Below are 17,925 nucleotides of genomic sequence, written 5' to 3'. Positions count from 1 at the left end.
AAAGCTACTGGAAGATGTGAGTGGATTGAGTGATTGAATGATATAATGCGATTTAACAAGGGACCGTGCCCATTACTAGAAAAAGACAAAACTGCTCTCCAGAACAAATGTATTGTTATCCTATGACCCTGGTGGCCTCTGATACTGGAGAATAAGTCCCTATGTGCTCCTCTGAACCTCTGCCAGGTGATTGCTCATATTCCTGGAAACAATCTGAACTGCAACGGGTCAAAGCCTTGCTCAAAGACACACCTGCCAAATGGTACAACAAGAGCTTTCTCTTGACTGATCTTTCCCTTGATGGAACTGTAATAGCTATTAGACATATCTGTAGGAAATAAATTTATCTACAACCTAAAATTCATACTTTCGTACTCCTGATTTATATATACTGCCATCATGGCTTCCATTTTTAACTGAATCTTGATAGCTTTGATAAATCATTTTTGAAAGCATCCCAATGCATTCTGACAGATCTCATTGACTGATATAGGGATCCATCAGGTTTCAGTCTGGTTTATGAGTTTTTTTAATTGGAAAAATAGCATCACATACTACTCTCTTCTTTTGGCAAAATTAGTGGAATCAATGGACCTGAAGACGCGTGAGCAGAGCCTTATGTATTTGTAAGATCACTACTTTGAGTAAGTTTACTTTTATTAATATGAGTTATGTGTGGTTTATCCACGGCACAAGACCACATTATGGGTATATGCAAACAGCAGCTTTTGGAGAGGATTTTGAGGTGGTCTTCCATCTCAAAAACCTGCTCCAAGAAAAACCCCATGGACTCCATATCTGAAAGCCAAGCATGAGCCTGGGGTTTCTGGCGTGGGTTTCTCATATATTGGGACTAATCAGTATGAAGTCATGTGCCATGGGTTTCAGCAGTGATTCTCAAGATTGAGAAGGACATTTCATTCAGTGTTCTGAAAAAGAGAAGTGTCCATAACTTCCATATTCCAATGGAGGGACAGTTCATTGAGAGGATTTTTAGGTGATAGACCACCTTAAAATCCTGTACAGAAGCTGCTGTGCAAACCTACCTTTAGACTGTTTAGTTACAGAAACATTGATTATACTATTCATCTGGAATATTTGCGGGGACTAGAAATGTACACAACACATGGAGACTCCAGAAGCTGGCATAGTGGCAGCCCCCTCTATGGTACTACTGTACAGTTTATGATTTTATAGACTTTTTTAGACATGTAAAGTAGAAATAAAAACATTGTGAGGACAATTTTGCCGTCATGCCACAAACCATAAATTATTAACTCTTTACTTACAGTTAATGCAAATGTTCATTGGACTGGAACAACACTTAGTTTTGATGCCCAATGTATTTATGATAAAAGCTATATAAATGTGTAAAATGGTGACCTATGAATCCTTTGATGGAAAGAAATAAAGGAATGACATGACACATGTCAACATACCTTGCAAAGAAACAAAGCTGATAATCGGGAGAAAGCAGTATGTCATACATGCTACATTTATCAATTAACTTATTATGATGCTATTATTGTTTATTCATGGGTTACTTTACTTCACTTTATTCTTTATTTATCCTACAATTTATGAAGTGCACACATGAAAATGTATGTTAAGGTTCATAGGGTACTGTGTATTTTGGCTAATTTTTTTCCAGGACTCATGTTAGATGTAACCAATACTTTACCACAAATAAATAAAAAAAAAAAGCATACAAAAGAAATGTATTGGGAATTATAATTCTACAAACTCGGATACCTTTGTAGATGGTTAATAATATTCGCCATTCCAATACCATATGCTTTTCAAATTAGGTTTGAAAAGCGACGTCACCTAGGATACCAAAGAGATCTAAGCCTCACCTTGTGACACCGCCAAAGCAGATAATACATAGTACTAACTGATAAATGTATTGCTGTGGTCTAACTTCCTAAAGCTGCATCTGAGAGAAAAAAAGGGACAGCTCTGAGTCTCTGAAAAAGTGGAGGGAGAAGGAAAAGAAAAAGCTGGAAACATCCGTCAGGTGCTGCCGTGTTGCCACGGCAACTGGTCCAGGATACAGTGGCGCATATTCACGGGGGTGAGCCTCTTTGGCACTGCTCTCCCATCCATCACTCAAAGGGTTAACTCTTAACAAGCCGACTCCGAAACCATTCATTAGAAACAAGTGCAGTCTGTGAGGATAGAAATGCACTGGACAATTATTGGTTTCTAGCAGAAGAATTCACACAACGGATATGACCGCTTTTAGGAGGTTTCCTTTTTTGTAAAACCTGTGGCTTTCAGAGATTGGCAGATGCCTACAAATTTCTAGAATGCAATACTATGACATTCACAGCAGAGATGGTCCTACAAAACCTCAAACGCCTAGGGTTAAATATGCATTTTCTGCACACACGTATGGAGGTGAACAATGAGGTTTGGAATATTCTCTGACATTAGATTTGACACCGAAGCATAGCCTTTGTTCTGTGTGCACTGCATGCTGCTAGCACCACGTTGGAGGCCTTACCTCATAAGAAAGACCTGACGTTCAACCACTAGAAACTTTTCATGCATCTTCACCTAGCAACTCACCTAGTGCTGGAGCAAACAGAAAATCTAGGGGATTTGTAGCTGACCTTTCCTTGATAAGACATGTGAACAAAGCACTGTGTCCTTTACACAGGGATATTTCTGGTTTTACTCAGCCCAACAATATCCGGTGAGCTACGCCGGACAGAGAATTAGAAGCTCCAAGAGAGCAGGTGCAGACGAATGAGCGAAAAGCTTAAGTAAATATGAAACCAAGGGATAGGCCATCCATCTGTAGGTACACAACTGACAATTCCTCAAAGTACCTATTTATATGCTGTCTTTAGGTGGTGGAAGTATGAATAGTATTTGCATTTTTATCTATTACTAAAATGACTGTGTTGGTGTTATAGGCACATGAGAAGATCAATAGTAAATTGTGATACACCTGAAGACATGAATGCCGCCTTCTGCTATTACTTTCTTAGGACCTCTCATATTGAACATGATTTCTGCAAACTTATAAAAGACAATGAGAGTTGTTATATTTGTTTTCTATCTTTTTATCCTATGATTTTACCATCTATATTTTTATGTTTTCTTATAAGGACCCTTATATTCTACTCATAAATTGTGATTTAAAATATGCAGTGATCTCTTCTTGATATAAGGGAAAACAAGGCAATGTTAAAGCATACCCCTCCCACAGTTATGAGTCTATGTGCAGTGAAAGGAGAGCCATCAATCCACGTCTGAGTATGCAGGAGGTATGGTTTGGTAATGGCAATGCATGAAGGCGTAGGAAATGATATTAAACACTTACACACTGATGTCTTCTGGTTGCTGTCCTTGTTGGGAAGAAGCTTGACTCCTCTGGATTTCATCTCCATTTGTTTTTTCACTAAAGGGATTTTAACAAGATAACCAAGGTTAACCAGTCACATGGAATATTCTCACATTACTGCATTGTCACAATACATCTCTAAATGGGGTATCTAGATTTAAGAGAAACTTAAGAAACTAGTAATTCTATTTATATAGTACAACTTACGTAGCCCTGAAAGATGATCCAGGACCCTGCAAACCCTACTGCTGATGTTTACTAAATCCTTGCATCATTATGTTTCTTCTTCACTGCCAAAATCCAACAGCTTGGTCAGCACCTCCATACAAGTAGACAGATGCTAGTCTATTGTGACTGGCCATGCAGTATGCATACAAATACTTGTGTAATGCCTGTCACCAACCATCACTCATGATTCACAGATATATGTTTGGTGCCCATATTTAGTAAGAGCAAATGCTTAATTTCTGTAACTGCGACATCAAGCTATTGTACAATGTAGGGCGTTAAAATAGTAAAGCTACATACAAATGCATAGAAAATAAGATGAAAGAGATTGCCATATATCCCGTTTCCTCAGACCTTGACAACTGTTTAACCCAGCAGTCTCCAAAAAGGCAGGAAATAATTTTAGCTAGATTTTAGTTTTATAGTTCGTTCTCATTGTGGATGCACCTGCATAGTAAGGAAAGTACTTCACTGACTTGGATGACTTCCATCTTTTTTCAGTCTCTCAAACAGTAAAAAGCTTCCAACATACTTAAAAGGCCCCTCTCCAAATTCTTCTTGGTATGCAACCAAGTTTGTAATGAGAAATGCCCTAGTTATTCTTTCTAAGTATAAATCATTTTTTTTACACCTAGATATGGTTTTTGGATGGTTGACAACTGGTTGTGTAATTAATACAAATGGCAATAACTAAACCGAATGTGCATTTTGGAGTCCCTTTATAAAGTATTGTTATAAAAAAATAAGTCCTTGCAGAAATATTGCTATTATCTGTTTGTAATAGCACCTCTGGTGTTCAAAATGTATACATCTGTGCATGTCATTCTGGTGGTGCTCTGTACGTATGCATGCCTAAATGAATATAGTACAACTCCTGCTGGAGCCTCAGTAAAAGAAATAGAGATTTTATTTAGGCTGCACTCAGACTTTCCCCTGCTTTACAGAGAGAAAGGTCATCATGGGTCTTATGTGCCTCAACAATATCATCCACTCTTGGGTATCTGATGATACCCACACCTTCTGCATCGGATACCTCTAGTATAACTGGGCATCAGAATAAGAGGTCGAACAATTGGGGTGCAGCATCCTCTCTTTATGCTTAGGATAGCACAACCACAAAAGGTGAGTCTCCAAAGTTTTTTATTGAACGGTTATGGTTTTGTACTGTATGTTTTTACATGATAAGAATTTTTTCTTCTTTCCGGAATATGCACCTGTTTGTCCAAGGATGTACAGACCTAGACATATTGACACCATGAGGAACTATTAAAAGCAGATGATTAAGATATTATTGATTGGAAACATTGTGTCTAATAGAAAAGTTACTCTACAATGCATACATGTCGCCATTTGTATTGATGACCCAATGTTATGATGTTGCACGCTATATTTTCTAGGAGATTGTACAAAAAAGCATGATGCATTCTACAGGAGAGAAGCTTGACATCGCAGCCCTCCAACAATACCAGTCCTTTTAGGCTTTTCACATTGTCAGAATAGAGAATATACTTGCCATTCTGATACAAACAACTGCATGAACACACAGTTTGCATTCTATCAAGGTTATTAGAATGTATTAGAATATAGATTTATGCACAAACATTGGTTTATGTTTTTCAACCATTTAAATTGCCTTTTGATCCTTCTTATTTCTTGGTTATCTCGTAATCTCTCCAATACTTGGAAAAGCACAAAGCTTCTGAAAATCACGTATTGAGGAATAGAATTCAGCTTTAATAATATACACACATTAGTTGTAAGGATATGTCACTGACATTGAGCAAATAGCAATGGAAATTCCAGGGAAGATGCAAAACATGATAGTTTGTGTCAGGCGGAAAATGAAGCTTTGTTCTATTACATAACATGTATTAGAGATAATTATCTAAACACTGAATAATGGTAAAAATAGGGTATCCTGCTTTATTCCAACACTACATCTGCAAGAGTGTTTGCACCTGGCGAGTCCTTGTGACTGTACCAGCACATTTTCTTATTTAAAGCACAGTCCAGTTTTTCTTAGCATTTGCCAACAAAGCCCCATGACTTCTTTAGTTGTAAATTCGTTGCTATTATGCTTTAACAAGGCCATGAAGTGGCAAAGTGGTTAAAACTGTATCCTTGTAGTGCTCTGTCTCTATGCTAGTGGAGGAACCTATGACAAAACTCATTGTGCTTCGTGCCAACATCCAGTCGACCAGTTAGTTTCCTAACAGTGGCCTTGTACAAAACATGAACCTATAAAGAATCCACCCTGTTGATCAACCAATAAGATTTTCTAATGAGACTGCTGCGGGCTGCACAAATGCTCAGTGCCGCGAGACTCCCTGCAGCAGGATTTAATACCTTGAAAGCATAACAAGGGCTGAAAAATATATTAAAATCTGAATCATTACTGAAGTAAAGGACACACGGGGGACATTAGAAATGTTTCTGTGCAGATTGTTCTACCAGCGGCAATAAGGAAAAAGGAACGATGAAGCTAAAAGACCCTACTAATTCTCACAAATGAAATCTTTCATTTATAATTTATGGGGCAAATATTTTATCTAATTAAACATAAAATAAGACCAAAACAAATAAGTGATATTGCATTATGCTCAGCCCCAACTAAGGCTAGGAATGTTAAATGAAAGCAGTAGCTGGGAGTATTTTCTGCCGTATGTGATGAAATATCATGTACAAGCGTGCTGTTCCATAAGCACTGCAGAGCCCATGTTGTATTGCTACGCTTTTCTGTATATAGCCCCCTCTGACTAACTACTGTAAAATGCCGTCTATCATTGTAGCATTTACAATGGTTTGGTTTTAATAAATATGGGATTATTTGCAATGAGTCTAGTGGAATAGTACACTGAGGAATCTGCATAAAATATCTGCAGTTTTTAAATGAATTTCCTATGAGTCCATTTTGATCCTGCTGTGATGTATTACTGGGATATAGATCTGCATCATGATGAGTGACAAATAGCTGGATTCCAGATACAATGTAGTTTTAGGCTAAGGCAAAAAAAAACGCGGCGGGAAAAACTGCAGCGGCAATGCATCACGGTTCTTCCCACAGAAAGTTCGCAGAGGTTTTTTTCTGCAGACTTTCTATTTCAATTATACCTATGGTGAAACCACTGGTGTTTCTGTATAATTGACATGCTGCAATTTCCAAAACTGCGCCATTTTTGGAAATATTGGCAGGTCTGCAGCACAGTTTTTTATCACAAGTTTAGCATGTGATTCACTAGAATCCCACCCATTTTGCTCTGTCTCTAAAACGCCAAGATTTTTGAGTCGCTTACACCACATGATGCCCCGGCCTTAAAGAGGTATTTCCATCTTCTATAGTGATGAAACAGTGCTAAGATATGCCATTATTTCAGGATTAGTGAAGGCTCTACCCCTGGTACAATGTTCCCTCTAACTCTTGGTAGCAGCTGAATGAAGGATTTAGGGATTGAGTAAGGGTCTTTTTTTCCGGGAGCCGGCTTGATCTGGCTCCTGAAAAATAAGCGAGATGCTCATTCTTCAGGCCGATTCACCTCGCGATTCGGCCTGAAGACACACCCTCCTCCAGACTAGGCCCATTCATTGGGCCTAATCTGGAGCGGAGTGTGTGACTGGATGCTGGTGCATTGCACCGACTTTCAGTCGTGGCTACCTAGTTTTTGGTCCAGAACCTGAGGTGGTTGCAGACTAAAATTCCCCATATGAACTTACCCTAAGGCTCCATAAATAGTGGTCGATCTGAAACCATGTGCAAACCTGCAACAATAATTGACATGCTGTGGGTTCCAAATCCAAAGCACAAGACATCTTGCACCATGGGTTTTTTCTGCAATGTGTGGGGGGTTTGATTAAATCTTATCCACTGGTACTTGACATCACAACAAGTTAGCGATTCCACCATGATTGTGACCTCACTCAGTGTGTCACCGGTTTTACTGAATGACCCAACTATTCAGCAACATAGTCATTGCTAGCAATGGCTTGCTTACAACTAGGGTTGAGTGATCGGAATTCCGAACACGATCTTTTTATGTGGGATCGAGATCGGTGATTTTTCCCACAATGCATTGCTTAGCCTTCACACTGAGTATACGATGTATATTCACTGTGAAGGCTCCACTACAGTTCCATAGGAATGAATGGAAGCAGCCGACACACAGCCTTAACCCCCTGCGCGCCGGCTGCCTCCATTCATTCGAATGGAAGGCTAAACTAAATCTCTAGCAGCTACTTACCTCTAGAGATGGCTGCTCCAGTGCCCTCCTTCTTCTTGCCTCGCAGCCCCACCTCCCAGGTTAGTGTTTAAAGTGCTAGGTAGGTGGGGCTTGTGGCTTAGAGTATGGGCGGGTACAGTGTAGGGAGACGTGTCGTCTCCCCTCCCAGTACCCGCCCACACTCTCCTAACCCGCCCACACTCTCCTAACCTGGCAGGGAGGGGGGCAGCGAAGGAAGAAAAGCAGCGTGGAGCAGCAGCGAGGCGAAGAATGAAGGCACGGGGCACAGGACCAGCCATCTCTGGAGGTAAGTGGACACCAGGGGGTAGGATTGCTTTTAAAATCCGATCTCCGATTAATAAAAAAAATCCCATTGACTTGCATTGGGATCGGAATTGGGATCGAGATTGGGTTCGAATGAAAAATGATCGGAAATCGGATTTTAAAATCGATCCTGAAAAGTCAAGATCGGCTCAACCCTACTTACAACCTAGCTTTTCCATTTTACAAACCCAAAACTTGCAGCTGTCCAGCATTACAGTTAGAAGGAAGGTAGCTGTATTCTGCATAACTATGTCATTCTGGGATTTAGAGAATGACAGTCACAGTATATAGCCATTGACAAAACTTCCTTCCTAGTTCCTACGGGCTATTCAGTTCACCCAGGCCATCTGCGATCACCTTCTGAAGCCAGTGTTTGGTTTGAGCAGTAACATAAAGGATGTACTGTATGTGACATCATTGCTGCAAGACCAGTAGGGAACCACAGTAGCAGTAGGTTATATTTTTTTCTATACCTGCTCTTCAGCAATCGCTGACAACTCCAGTTGCGATACATCATATTTCATTTCTCCACTATATACTTATGTCTGGCAGTCATAGTAACAGGGATGCTATGCATATATAATATCTCCAATAAGTGACTAAGCCGTATAATGGTGGCCTATTGCTACAGTTTGTTTAGTACAATTACTATATATATTAGGAAAGTGATAGATGATTTATTTTTAACTTTTGCTGGAAAAAGTCCACATATATTCTCTAACAAACCCAGAAGGGGTTCAGTTCATATACCCATAGGTCTTTTGTTACCTTATTTTGTTATACACTGCCTTTTTCATGTCTCCTTTTCTTTGAGATTTTTTTCTCCTTTTATGCTAGGACTATCCAGCCTAATACAGCTCTGCTCCACTTTCTATATGGTTCAGCCTGAGCAGGCAGTGTGCACTCCCCCCCCTCCCCCCATTAGGCACACTGCTGTTCCCTGACTTGACCTCCTTGTTACTGAGCTGACAGGCTGCAGTATATAAGCATTCTGTTCAATAGCAGCAATCAGCTTTATACCTCCATTATTCTCTGGTCCTGATGTTTTATTTAAAGGCATTATGCAGAATTATAAAACATGGCTGCATTCTCCCTTTCAGGAAGTGACATCACAGCTGTTGGTCACATGGCCATGCTGCCACTCAATCCCATTAAAATGATGATATCACTTCCTGGCAGTGGCGTAACTAGGAATGGCGGGGCCCCATGGTGAACTTTTGACATGCCCCCCCCAACCGATGTCGAAGACCTCGAACGACCCCCTCCTCCGCACTCTATTATGTCCATTAGTGTCCCCTGCACACAGTATTATGTCCCTTAGTGGCCCCTGCACACAGTATTATGTCCCTTACTGGCCCCTGCACACAGTATTATACCCCATAGTGGACACCCATAAACAATTATTGTACTCTGGGGTCTTTTCAGATAATAGTCGCAGACCCAGGGGAATAAAAACATAAAAAATTACTGTTTCTTACCTGTCCCTGGCTCCTACGCTGTCTTCTCCGCTGGCGTCCTTATGAAATGACGTCAGACGTCACATGACCCGGGACGCAGGCCGGGTTCATGTGACGTCAGAGACGTCAAAAAGGAGGCCTGGCAGGATTGTGGAGAGGTAAGTAACACTGTTTGTTATGTTCCCTTACCTCTCCCGATCCGCCGATCATTATACTCAGGGACCTGCAAAGACCCCCGAGTATAATGATAGAATTTGTGGGGCCCGCGGTGTCACTTGCCAATCCCGGCCCAGCCAGGATCGGCAACTGAATAGGGCCCGTAATGGCCCTGATTTAAAAAAAACAAAAAAACGCAGTGGTAGCGGCTGTCACCGGGCCTCCTAATAGCCCGGGCCCTGTGGCAGCCGCCTTCGCTGCCTCTATGGTAGTTACGCCCCTGCTTCCTGGGTAGAAGAAAGCAGCCATGTTTTCTAATTGTGAATAATCCCTTTAAATAAAACAGACACCTCCTGCAGAAGCCATCCAAAAAAGCAGGGCACCCCGGGTGCGTTCACACGATGTAACGTTGAGCGTGATCTGGCACGTATACAAGTGCCGGCAGATGACGCGCTCAAAATGCTCCCATTCATTTCAATGGGAGTTAGGAGCGTATACGCCGCGTTATTTTGCGCCCGTGACTTTGAATATTGGGGTCGAAGCTGGTTTGCCCATTTCTAATAACTAACATATACTACATAGAGAGAAACTGTGGCACTGCTCATTAGATTTATTGCTACTTGTACTCATGGAACTCTTAGGGTCTGTTCACACAGAGTTTTTTGCAGGCGGATTTTGAGGCGGAATCCGCCTGCAAAAAAGGCTCCCATTCATTTTAAATTTTGTGCCTCTGGCTATTATTCTGTAGAGACCCCACAAATGTTATTCATTTGAATGGGAGCCACTTGCTTTTTTCCCCGCTAGCAATTTTTTTCTGCTAGCGGGAAAAAGAAGTGACATGCCCCTTATTCCCGCGGATTCCACAGCTGTCTCAGCGTAAGACTCACTCCCCATTAGGTCCATTAATTTGGGCATAATCAGGAGCAGGATGCTGCGACGGGGGGCCGGTGCACTGCATCGGCATTCCGTCGCAGCTAGCCACGTTGAAAAGGTTTCCGCCGTGTGAACATACCCTTCGTTTGTCCTCTTCTTTACCTAGACAAATCTTCACCGTGCCTTGTGGCTACATAATTGTGCATTGTGACTACTTAACTGTGTATTGTGGCTACCCAAGTGTGCCCGGTGATTAACTCACTGAGACTTTGCTGATTGTAAACCCTTAATACATTCCAAGATAGGAATTGTGAAATAGTAATAAAAGAGTGTCAAATGAGAATATACATAGCATGTGAGTTCTGCAGTTTGGGATATCATATCTGTGGTTCTGTGAATATATCTGCAGAATTTGATAGACTAAGGAAACAGATACATCCTCTTATGAATCATTTATACTGTAAAAATAGGTTTACTGTATATACACTAGACTATTCATGTGAACTAAAAAATAGCACATGGAAATAGTGGAGCTGAACCATGTTTACCATTTTTCTATAAATCCTGCATACATGTAAAGTAATGTTACACTGAATCTCCATTTGTTCCTCATACCTATAGGGGTTCAGGAAATATGCCATTTCCTCATACTATGGAGCAACTTTAAAGATGTTGTCCAGGCTAAAATTCAACTTTTTTATTAGGCCAGGGGAGGTGGAAGAAAAGTTTAAATTTGATTTTTTTATTTTATTTTTTAATTGGGCCAGGGGAGGTGAAAAAAAACCTCAAAACATATTTACCAGCCCCCGGTGCTATGGTGCATCCCACCCAGTGTAGTCTGGACCTGCATCTATGTTGTTTTCTTACGTAAGTGACTGCTGAGGCCTCAGTGAAGGACATGGGGCATCACTACCATGACACCACTGGGTTCCTTCCTTAGGATGCTGATTGGCCTTAACTTTCACGTGACCGCTAAGGCCGTCAGCAGAAGGGACCCAGGACATTACAGCTGGTGAGGAATTCCAAACAGCAAGACCGGACTGTGCTGCGAGGACCCTGCAGCACTGGGGCCATATGAGTATGTTTTCTTCTTTTTTACCTCCCCTAGCCCAATTAAAAAATAAAATTAAAAAATAAAATTTAAGCTTTTCTTCGAGCATTCTCTTTTTCTATAAAGAAGAGCATTTTGCCCTTTGAACAAAACACCATAGAAGCAAAAACACCAGGAAAATTGCTAAAAATGGAATAAAAATGCTGCTGATATGGAATTTATTAAACCTATTAACCTATTGAACATGGAATATCTTAATGTAGACCCCCCTGACCCCCCCCCAAAAAAAAAAATAAAAAAAATAAATGTTTTAAAATATTTCACTAAAAAATGCCCAAGAATCAAAACCAGCCTAAAAGCCTAAAAGGGTTGTCCCACCGAAACCATTTGTTATTAGGAAGCCCCTCTGGTTTCAGCATCTCTTACTCCTGGTAATCATTTAATGGCAAGGTATAATAATTGAAATATTACATGGTAGCCATCCACGGTTGCTTTGAGTCCTCTATAGCTAGAACTACTCTTTGAAGCTGCAATGAAAAGGGATCCCACTTGCACTGGTCTATTATGTCATTATGTACAAATAGTGGCACAATAGACAGCATTCAGTGCTGACTATAAATGTGTCCACCATTACCATTCTGCTAATTTTCTTAAGAATTCAATGCATTATTGTAGAACGCTACATAGAAAAATCCTCAACAGGAAAGTCACATCACAAGTGACAGCTACATATAGAAACATATAGCATAAACATCTCCCAAGAGAGTGATATAAAATTGTGTCTTTTTCAAAGCAGTCATGTTGAGCCAGGCATCTCAGGAAATGTCAAACTAAGAAAGAAGAAAAGACAAGACACGTCTCTTGCTTTATCTACCAATGAGAAATTCACAACGTCTAAAGAAATTTACCATTTCCATTATTGCTATAGTGATTATTCTTGTTCTACTACTTAGATGATGTTAGTTCCGTATTTCTTTTAACTCTTCTGCAACCATTGGAGTTGAGTGAGATTAGTACATCAAGTTCTTCTTTTGAGTATTGGTTATAAAAATGACACTTGTGTATGAAGTCATCCCCTGTTCGCACTCACCTTGGTATTGTGCACTGAAACCTTTCTGCCTATGATTGCCATCAGATGTAAAGTGAATTCGTAGCCAATTCTTGCTGCTGATGACTGGAGGTGGTAAATTTGATCCTGTAAACCTGAAAGAGAAACATATATTTTAAGGGATTAAGACTACACTTATTGTCATATGTAAGACAAAATGAACATACAGTGCCGAGGTGCAAGACCATGCTAGGGGTTAAATTTATATTTATCCAAATACTGATAGCAGGAACTTTAATATATAGACATATTGGGGCACATTTATGAAGATTGGAATTATTGACACCAGTCTTCATAATCTCAGAGTCGGTGGAGGTTGCCACTGACTGACAAGTTGCATGTCTCCTCTGAAATAACACACACCCTCCACTGAGCCCTGTACCTGGAGGGGAAACACTAGTTTGTGCAAACAATTGATCTGCTGCTTTTCTGACATACAAGGCATAACACAGCTACCCCATCATATTCCAGTAGAGTTGTAAATGATGTGTTTGTTATTAGGCATAGGTTAACTACTAATATTCATTTTTGGAAATGGCTAAAGTGTGCCAAACATACATGATTTTTCTGTAGAGGAAAGATGAGACAAAAATCTTCCCAAGCATATTCAACTGACTATTCACATAGTCATCACTGCATTACAGAGCACATTACAGTGATATACAATATAACTTTGATATGTGTGTCACTTTTGTAGATTTGGAGAACTACTTTGAAGTTTTAGGCAAATGAGGCAGTTGGTGCACTGGTGGTGGGGTTTAAGCTCTGAAAGCAGCACTACTCTTCCCATGCATATCCCTACCATCACCTACACCACCCCATGCAGTGGGAGGTGATCCTCTCCATCACCCATCCTAAAAGAGAAGTGCTACAGAGACATAAAGGGCTGCCTCCAGTGTACCAAATGCCTCATTTAGATATGTATTTTTCTCCAACTCTACCAAAGTGTCATATATAAAAAAGGGAATGTGTTTGTTATCACTGTAAAGTGCTCTGTAATAAGGTGGTAGCAATTGAATATGCTTGGGGCAGGTAGTAGACTCCCTAAAAGAGCATTGTTTTAGGACTAACGCAGATATTTTTGGTGTACCGTATGTTCTATCCATATATACAGATGTAACTACATTTAAATGATCACCTAGTACATCTCCTGTGGCTCTATGAACTGCACACATTCTACATATGAGAAATTATCTGTTTGTCGCAAATGCAATTCAATCAATTTTTCAATATGTTAATGAGGACCCGGTTTGGGTGTATTTTGGCTATTTGTTCTTCCAGATATATATTGTAATGCACATTGTCAATTGGATACTTGTAAAAACTTTTCTAACTATGTTTCTGCCCTGATTCTAAGTTCTGCATTGTCTGATTACCATACAATTAACATAAAATTGTTAAAACTATAAGTGATTAGGAGCTGAGCTGATGTAGCCCACTATACACACTGCTTCCATATCCGCCCACTATACAGTTTTGGTGCCTGTGGCGCTGAAAATAACTGAAATTGGGTTGTGCCAGGTGTTAAACTCCTGATCTGATATTGATTACCTATTTCACCATTATCAACAGACTGGCCTCCTCCTGTGTAAAAGACTCTCATTGTAATTGTTCTCCACAAGTGATGAGGAACCTGAACAGAGAGGCCCTCTGTTAACTTAGGACTTCCTTATAGGGTACTCTGTATATAAATGTTAATTAGACATCCTCTTTAAAGAGGACCATTCACCACCTCCAACAAGCTCAGATAGTTACATAGATTAATAGGTGCTCCACTCCACTGATTCTAGCACAGTTGGAATTTTTTCTCTAGCTCCCATCATTCCTGAGCAATCAATGCTATTATGTGTGGTCAATGATAGGCTATTCAGGCTCTGTACTGTCAGGGTAGTAGTGTCAGGTAGGAGCAGTGCAAGGGGTATGATTCTGAGCACTGACACTGGAGACAGATGAGTATTGTTTTTTTTTTGTTTTCTTTTTGTTTTTGTTTTTTTTTTTTGGGGGGGGGTCACCTCCCCCAACCTAATTAAAAAAAAACCAAAAAAAAAAAACCTGGCAACCCCTTTAAACAGCACATCACACACCAAAATAACCTATGCTTGTTCCTGGAGAACAGTGAGGGCTAAAGACAAAATTCCAACTGTATGTGAATCAGTGGAGTGGAGGCTATTAACAGATGCTCAGAACTTGAATTGATGGTGGTGATAGAAGATCTTCTTTAAAGCCAGGGCTCCACATTGTGAAAATGCATCGATTTTTCTGTGGCAGCATTTTACAATACCTTCAAAGTGGCTGGAATTCTGGCTAATCTCATCCACACATTGCAGAAAAATATCAGCAGAAAATGCTGTGATTTCAAAAACCGTTACTGGCATTTTCCGTATAGGTAAAATAGGGCTACGGTTTGGTACACGGGGTCTTAGTGTAACGTCTAAACCTCTATCTAATCTTCTATCTGCAGAAAACATGTAAGGTTCTAGAATTACATACTATGGCACTTAAAAGAAAATTGTAAGTTCTCGCTGAAGTGAGGGGTGAGCATTATAACCCATTCGAGAGTTTTTCATGTTTTCCGTGAGAGTTGGGCAGTATCTGAGAACAAATACTCAGATTACTGTAGTGTATCAGCCTTTTGGTGAGCTCATTGAGGATAGGCTCACTCATTAAGTAGTTGGACCACTTGAAAGTCAGACTATTGTTTAATAGATGGTACTAAAGAATCCGCTATGACTATTATGCCTGAATTTATTGCAGTCAAAGAGGTTAACAATGCTCTAAAAATATGAATAAAAATATTTCATTAAAATGTCACGTTTTGTGTTCTGGAACTCTAATTCTCATAGGTACTTACAGGTCTGAATGTATGCTGATAATATATGTTTACAGTCTAATTACGTGCGGAATGCAGGCATGGTAATACGTTTACACACTCCGCACAGAATGAACTACTTGTCTGGGTACTTTACCATAGAACAAACATAGACAGCACGCACACATACACAAGGCTTTTTATACTCAGTTGCTTTAAAAACAATTCAACAATAAAAAGAAATAGATTGCAAAAATGTTCTTTTTTTATTAAAAAAAAAAAGCAAAAGACCTCCTGAGTTGTAAAGTGTCTTTAAGGGAATTACTTCTGAAGTGTGTACCAGTCATAAAATTATGGTTCTTTTTAAAGTAAGATTACTCAGTAAATAACAGGGACGTACAACCAAGCTGGTAATTTACAATTATGGTGAATGAATGGATCTCTTCAGGTGAAAACTGCAAAAGTGGCATGTTCTTCTATATCTGCTGAACATTATTTCTATACATGACTCTTGCACACCCACCTGGACCCCATTTTTATTTCAAAGCAACAATAGGAGCTGGTGGATCACAAAAGCCTGTGTACTGAAGATCTCATCAGAGTCTACACCTGGCATCGGCGTATGGTAACTAAAGGGAAAACTTTTAGGCAATGGAGAGCAGAAACATGAAAATATCTCAAACACTGTACCGTAATGTTAGCATATGAAATGATGGAAGCACGGAACCAAGTAGATATTTTTAGACTACAAATCATATTAAAATATGAATAAAACAGTAACAGGATATTGTGTGTTTCCAGCCTTAGGGGTATAAAGTCATTGAAAAATAAGTGAGGTCCAAATATAGAAGATGAAATATTTCTTCGATGTATAGATCTGAAGTCTTTGCAATCACATGACTTGTCTTATAACATATCACATCAGTATAGCAGGTGGTGTTTATGAACAGGCTAAAGCCCCACATTGTGGAAATGTAATGTTCTTTGGTTGCAGATTTTGCTGTGTTATTTTCAAGTCAGGAGTGGCTTGAAAAGGAATAGAAAATATCCACTCCCGACTCATCGCACAACCCCCCCCCCCCCAAAAAAAAAAAAAAAATAAATAAAAAAAAAAAAAAAAATAAAATAAAATAAAAATGCTGCATTTCTGCAACATAGGGCCTTAGCCTAGATGTATGTCATCTTAAAGCTGAAGTGGCCTACCAATGAACCCTAGGATTCACTGATGCACTCGGGCACAGCAAATATAATTTAGAATTGTGTCTTTTTCAGTGTGAACTGCATTTTCCCTACTGTCATGGGTGTCACATGGGAAACCAACTACTGTTATTTTATCACACTATGGACGGTTAGTCATGTTTGGGTTATGCATGAATATATGGTATGTAATTGGACAACTATAATGGTGCATTTCTATTTGGTCATGGGCAACATCACCTAGAGGAAAGTATAAATCAAGATGCCATAATTAGTAGGGAACTCCATGATTATTCGTCCACAAACCTTGACAACTGATTGTGCTAAATATATACTTAATGTGAATCTTGTGCCAAATTTGATATAAGACACAGTTCTTCCCTGTGGGAATATACGTTTAACAGTGTGACAGTGCCTCGTGCTATTGCAAGCCAGATTCTCTGACCGTACCATTTCTCTCAGCCATATCCATGATCATGAGGGTACAGAGACCAATGCTACATTCACTTAATTATAACAGTCACTCCCATGAGTTTTTCTGTATAGCAGGAGTCAGCAAGGTAAATCTTGGCATAAATAGCAGGTCTTACAGAATTTCTGCAAGAGCCCAAAATACCTCTCCTTCAGGGAAGGATACTGCTGTATCATAACAGGAGATACCACCATTGCCAAATGGGTTACAATGGCATTTGTAAGTTTGACCGTGGCATAACCTCTCTAGTGGAGAAGACTGTTCTGCACACCAACCTGAAGTCTGTGAATTATACTGCCAAAGTCTGCCAATGATGTTAACTATTTGCTACAAGTGAACAGGATGGCACCATTTAGCTTGTGAATAGATACACTGGATATACTGTTTGAGCTTTAAGCTGACGCACACAAAACCTATTGTGCTCAGCCTTTGGGGCAGGGGTCCATTAGTATTGTATTAGAATTATTTTTGTAATTTCTGCAAATAAGTATTTTAAAAAAAAGTAGAAATAAGATAAACCCCTGTGAAAAAGGCCGAACCATAAGATCTGAATAATGAATGGGATTATTTTTATATTAATTCCAGTTAAGTGGAGCTTCACTAGATGACTTGGCACAGAAGAGGAAACAAGATAGAGAGATACAAGAGTGTTTGTAACTTTTTTGAACGTTTTTGACCCATGCG

At 39.7% G+C, this 17,925-nt stretch overlaps 1 protein-coding gene across 2 annotated transcripts in view; it reads right to left on the bottom strand.

The window, feature by feature from the left end:
- The window catches only part of CSMD2 (CUB and Sushi multiple domains 2), an 801,202-nt gene that overhangs the window by 303,639 nt on the left and 479,638 nt on the right, over positions 1-17,925 (bottom strand). For both annotated transcript variants that reach the window (XM_075264669.1, XM_075264670.1), the window contains exons 6-7: positions 12,746-12,858; positions 3,332-3,409 (exon numbers count right to left, since the gene is read on the bottom strand). In XM_075264669.1, coding sequence (XP_075120770.1) covers positions 3,332-3,409; positions 12,746-12,858 — 191 coding nt within the window. The remainder of the gene's footprint in view (positions 1-3,331; positions 3,410-12,745; positions 12,859-17,925) is intronic.

The sequence above is a fragment of the Leptodactylus fuscus genome, chromosome 2 (genome assembly GCF_031893055.1).
Source record: "Leptodactylus fuscus isolate aLepFus1 chromosome 2, aLepFus1.hap2, whole genome shotgun sequence".
Classification (NCBI taxonomy): Eukaryota; Metazoa; Chordata; class Amphibia; order Anura; family Leptodactylidae; genus Leptodactylus; species Leptodactylus fuscus.
The sequence above is the reverse complement of the archived record's forward strand: the minus strand, read 5'-3'. Positions and strand labels throughout refer to the sequence as shown.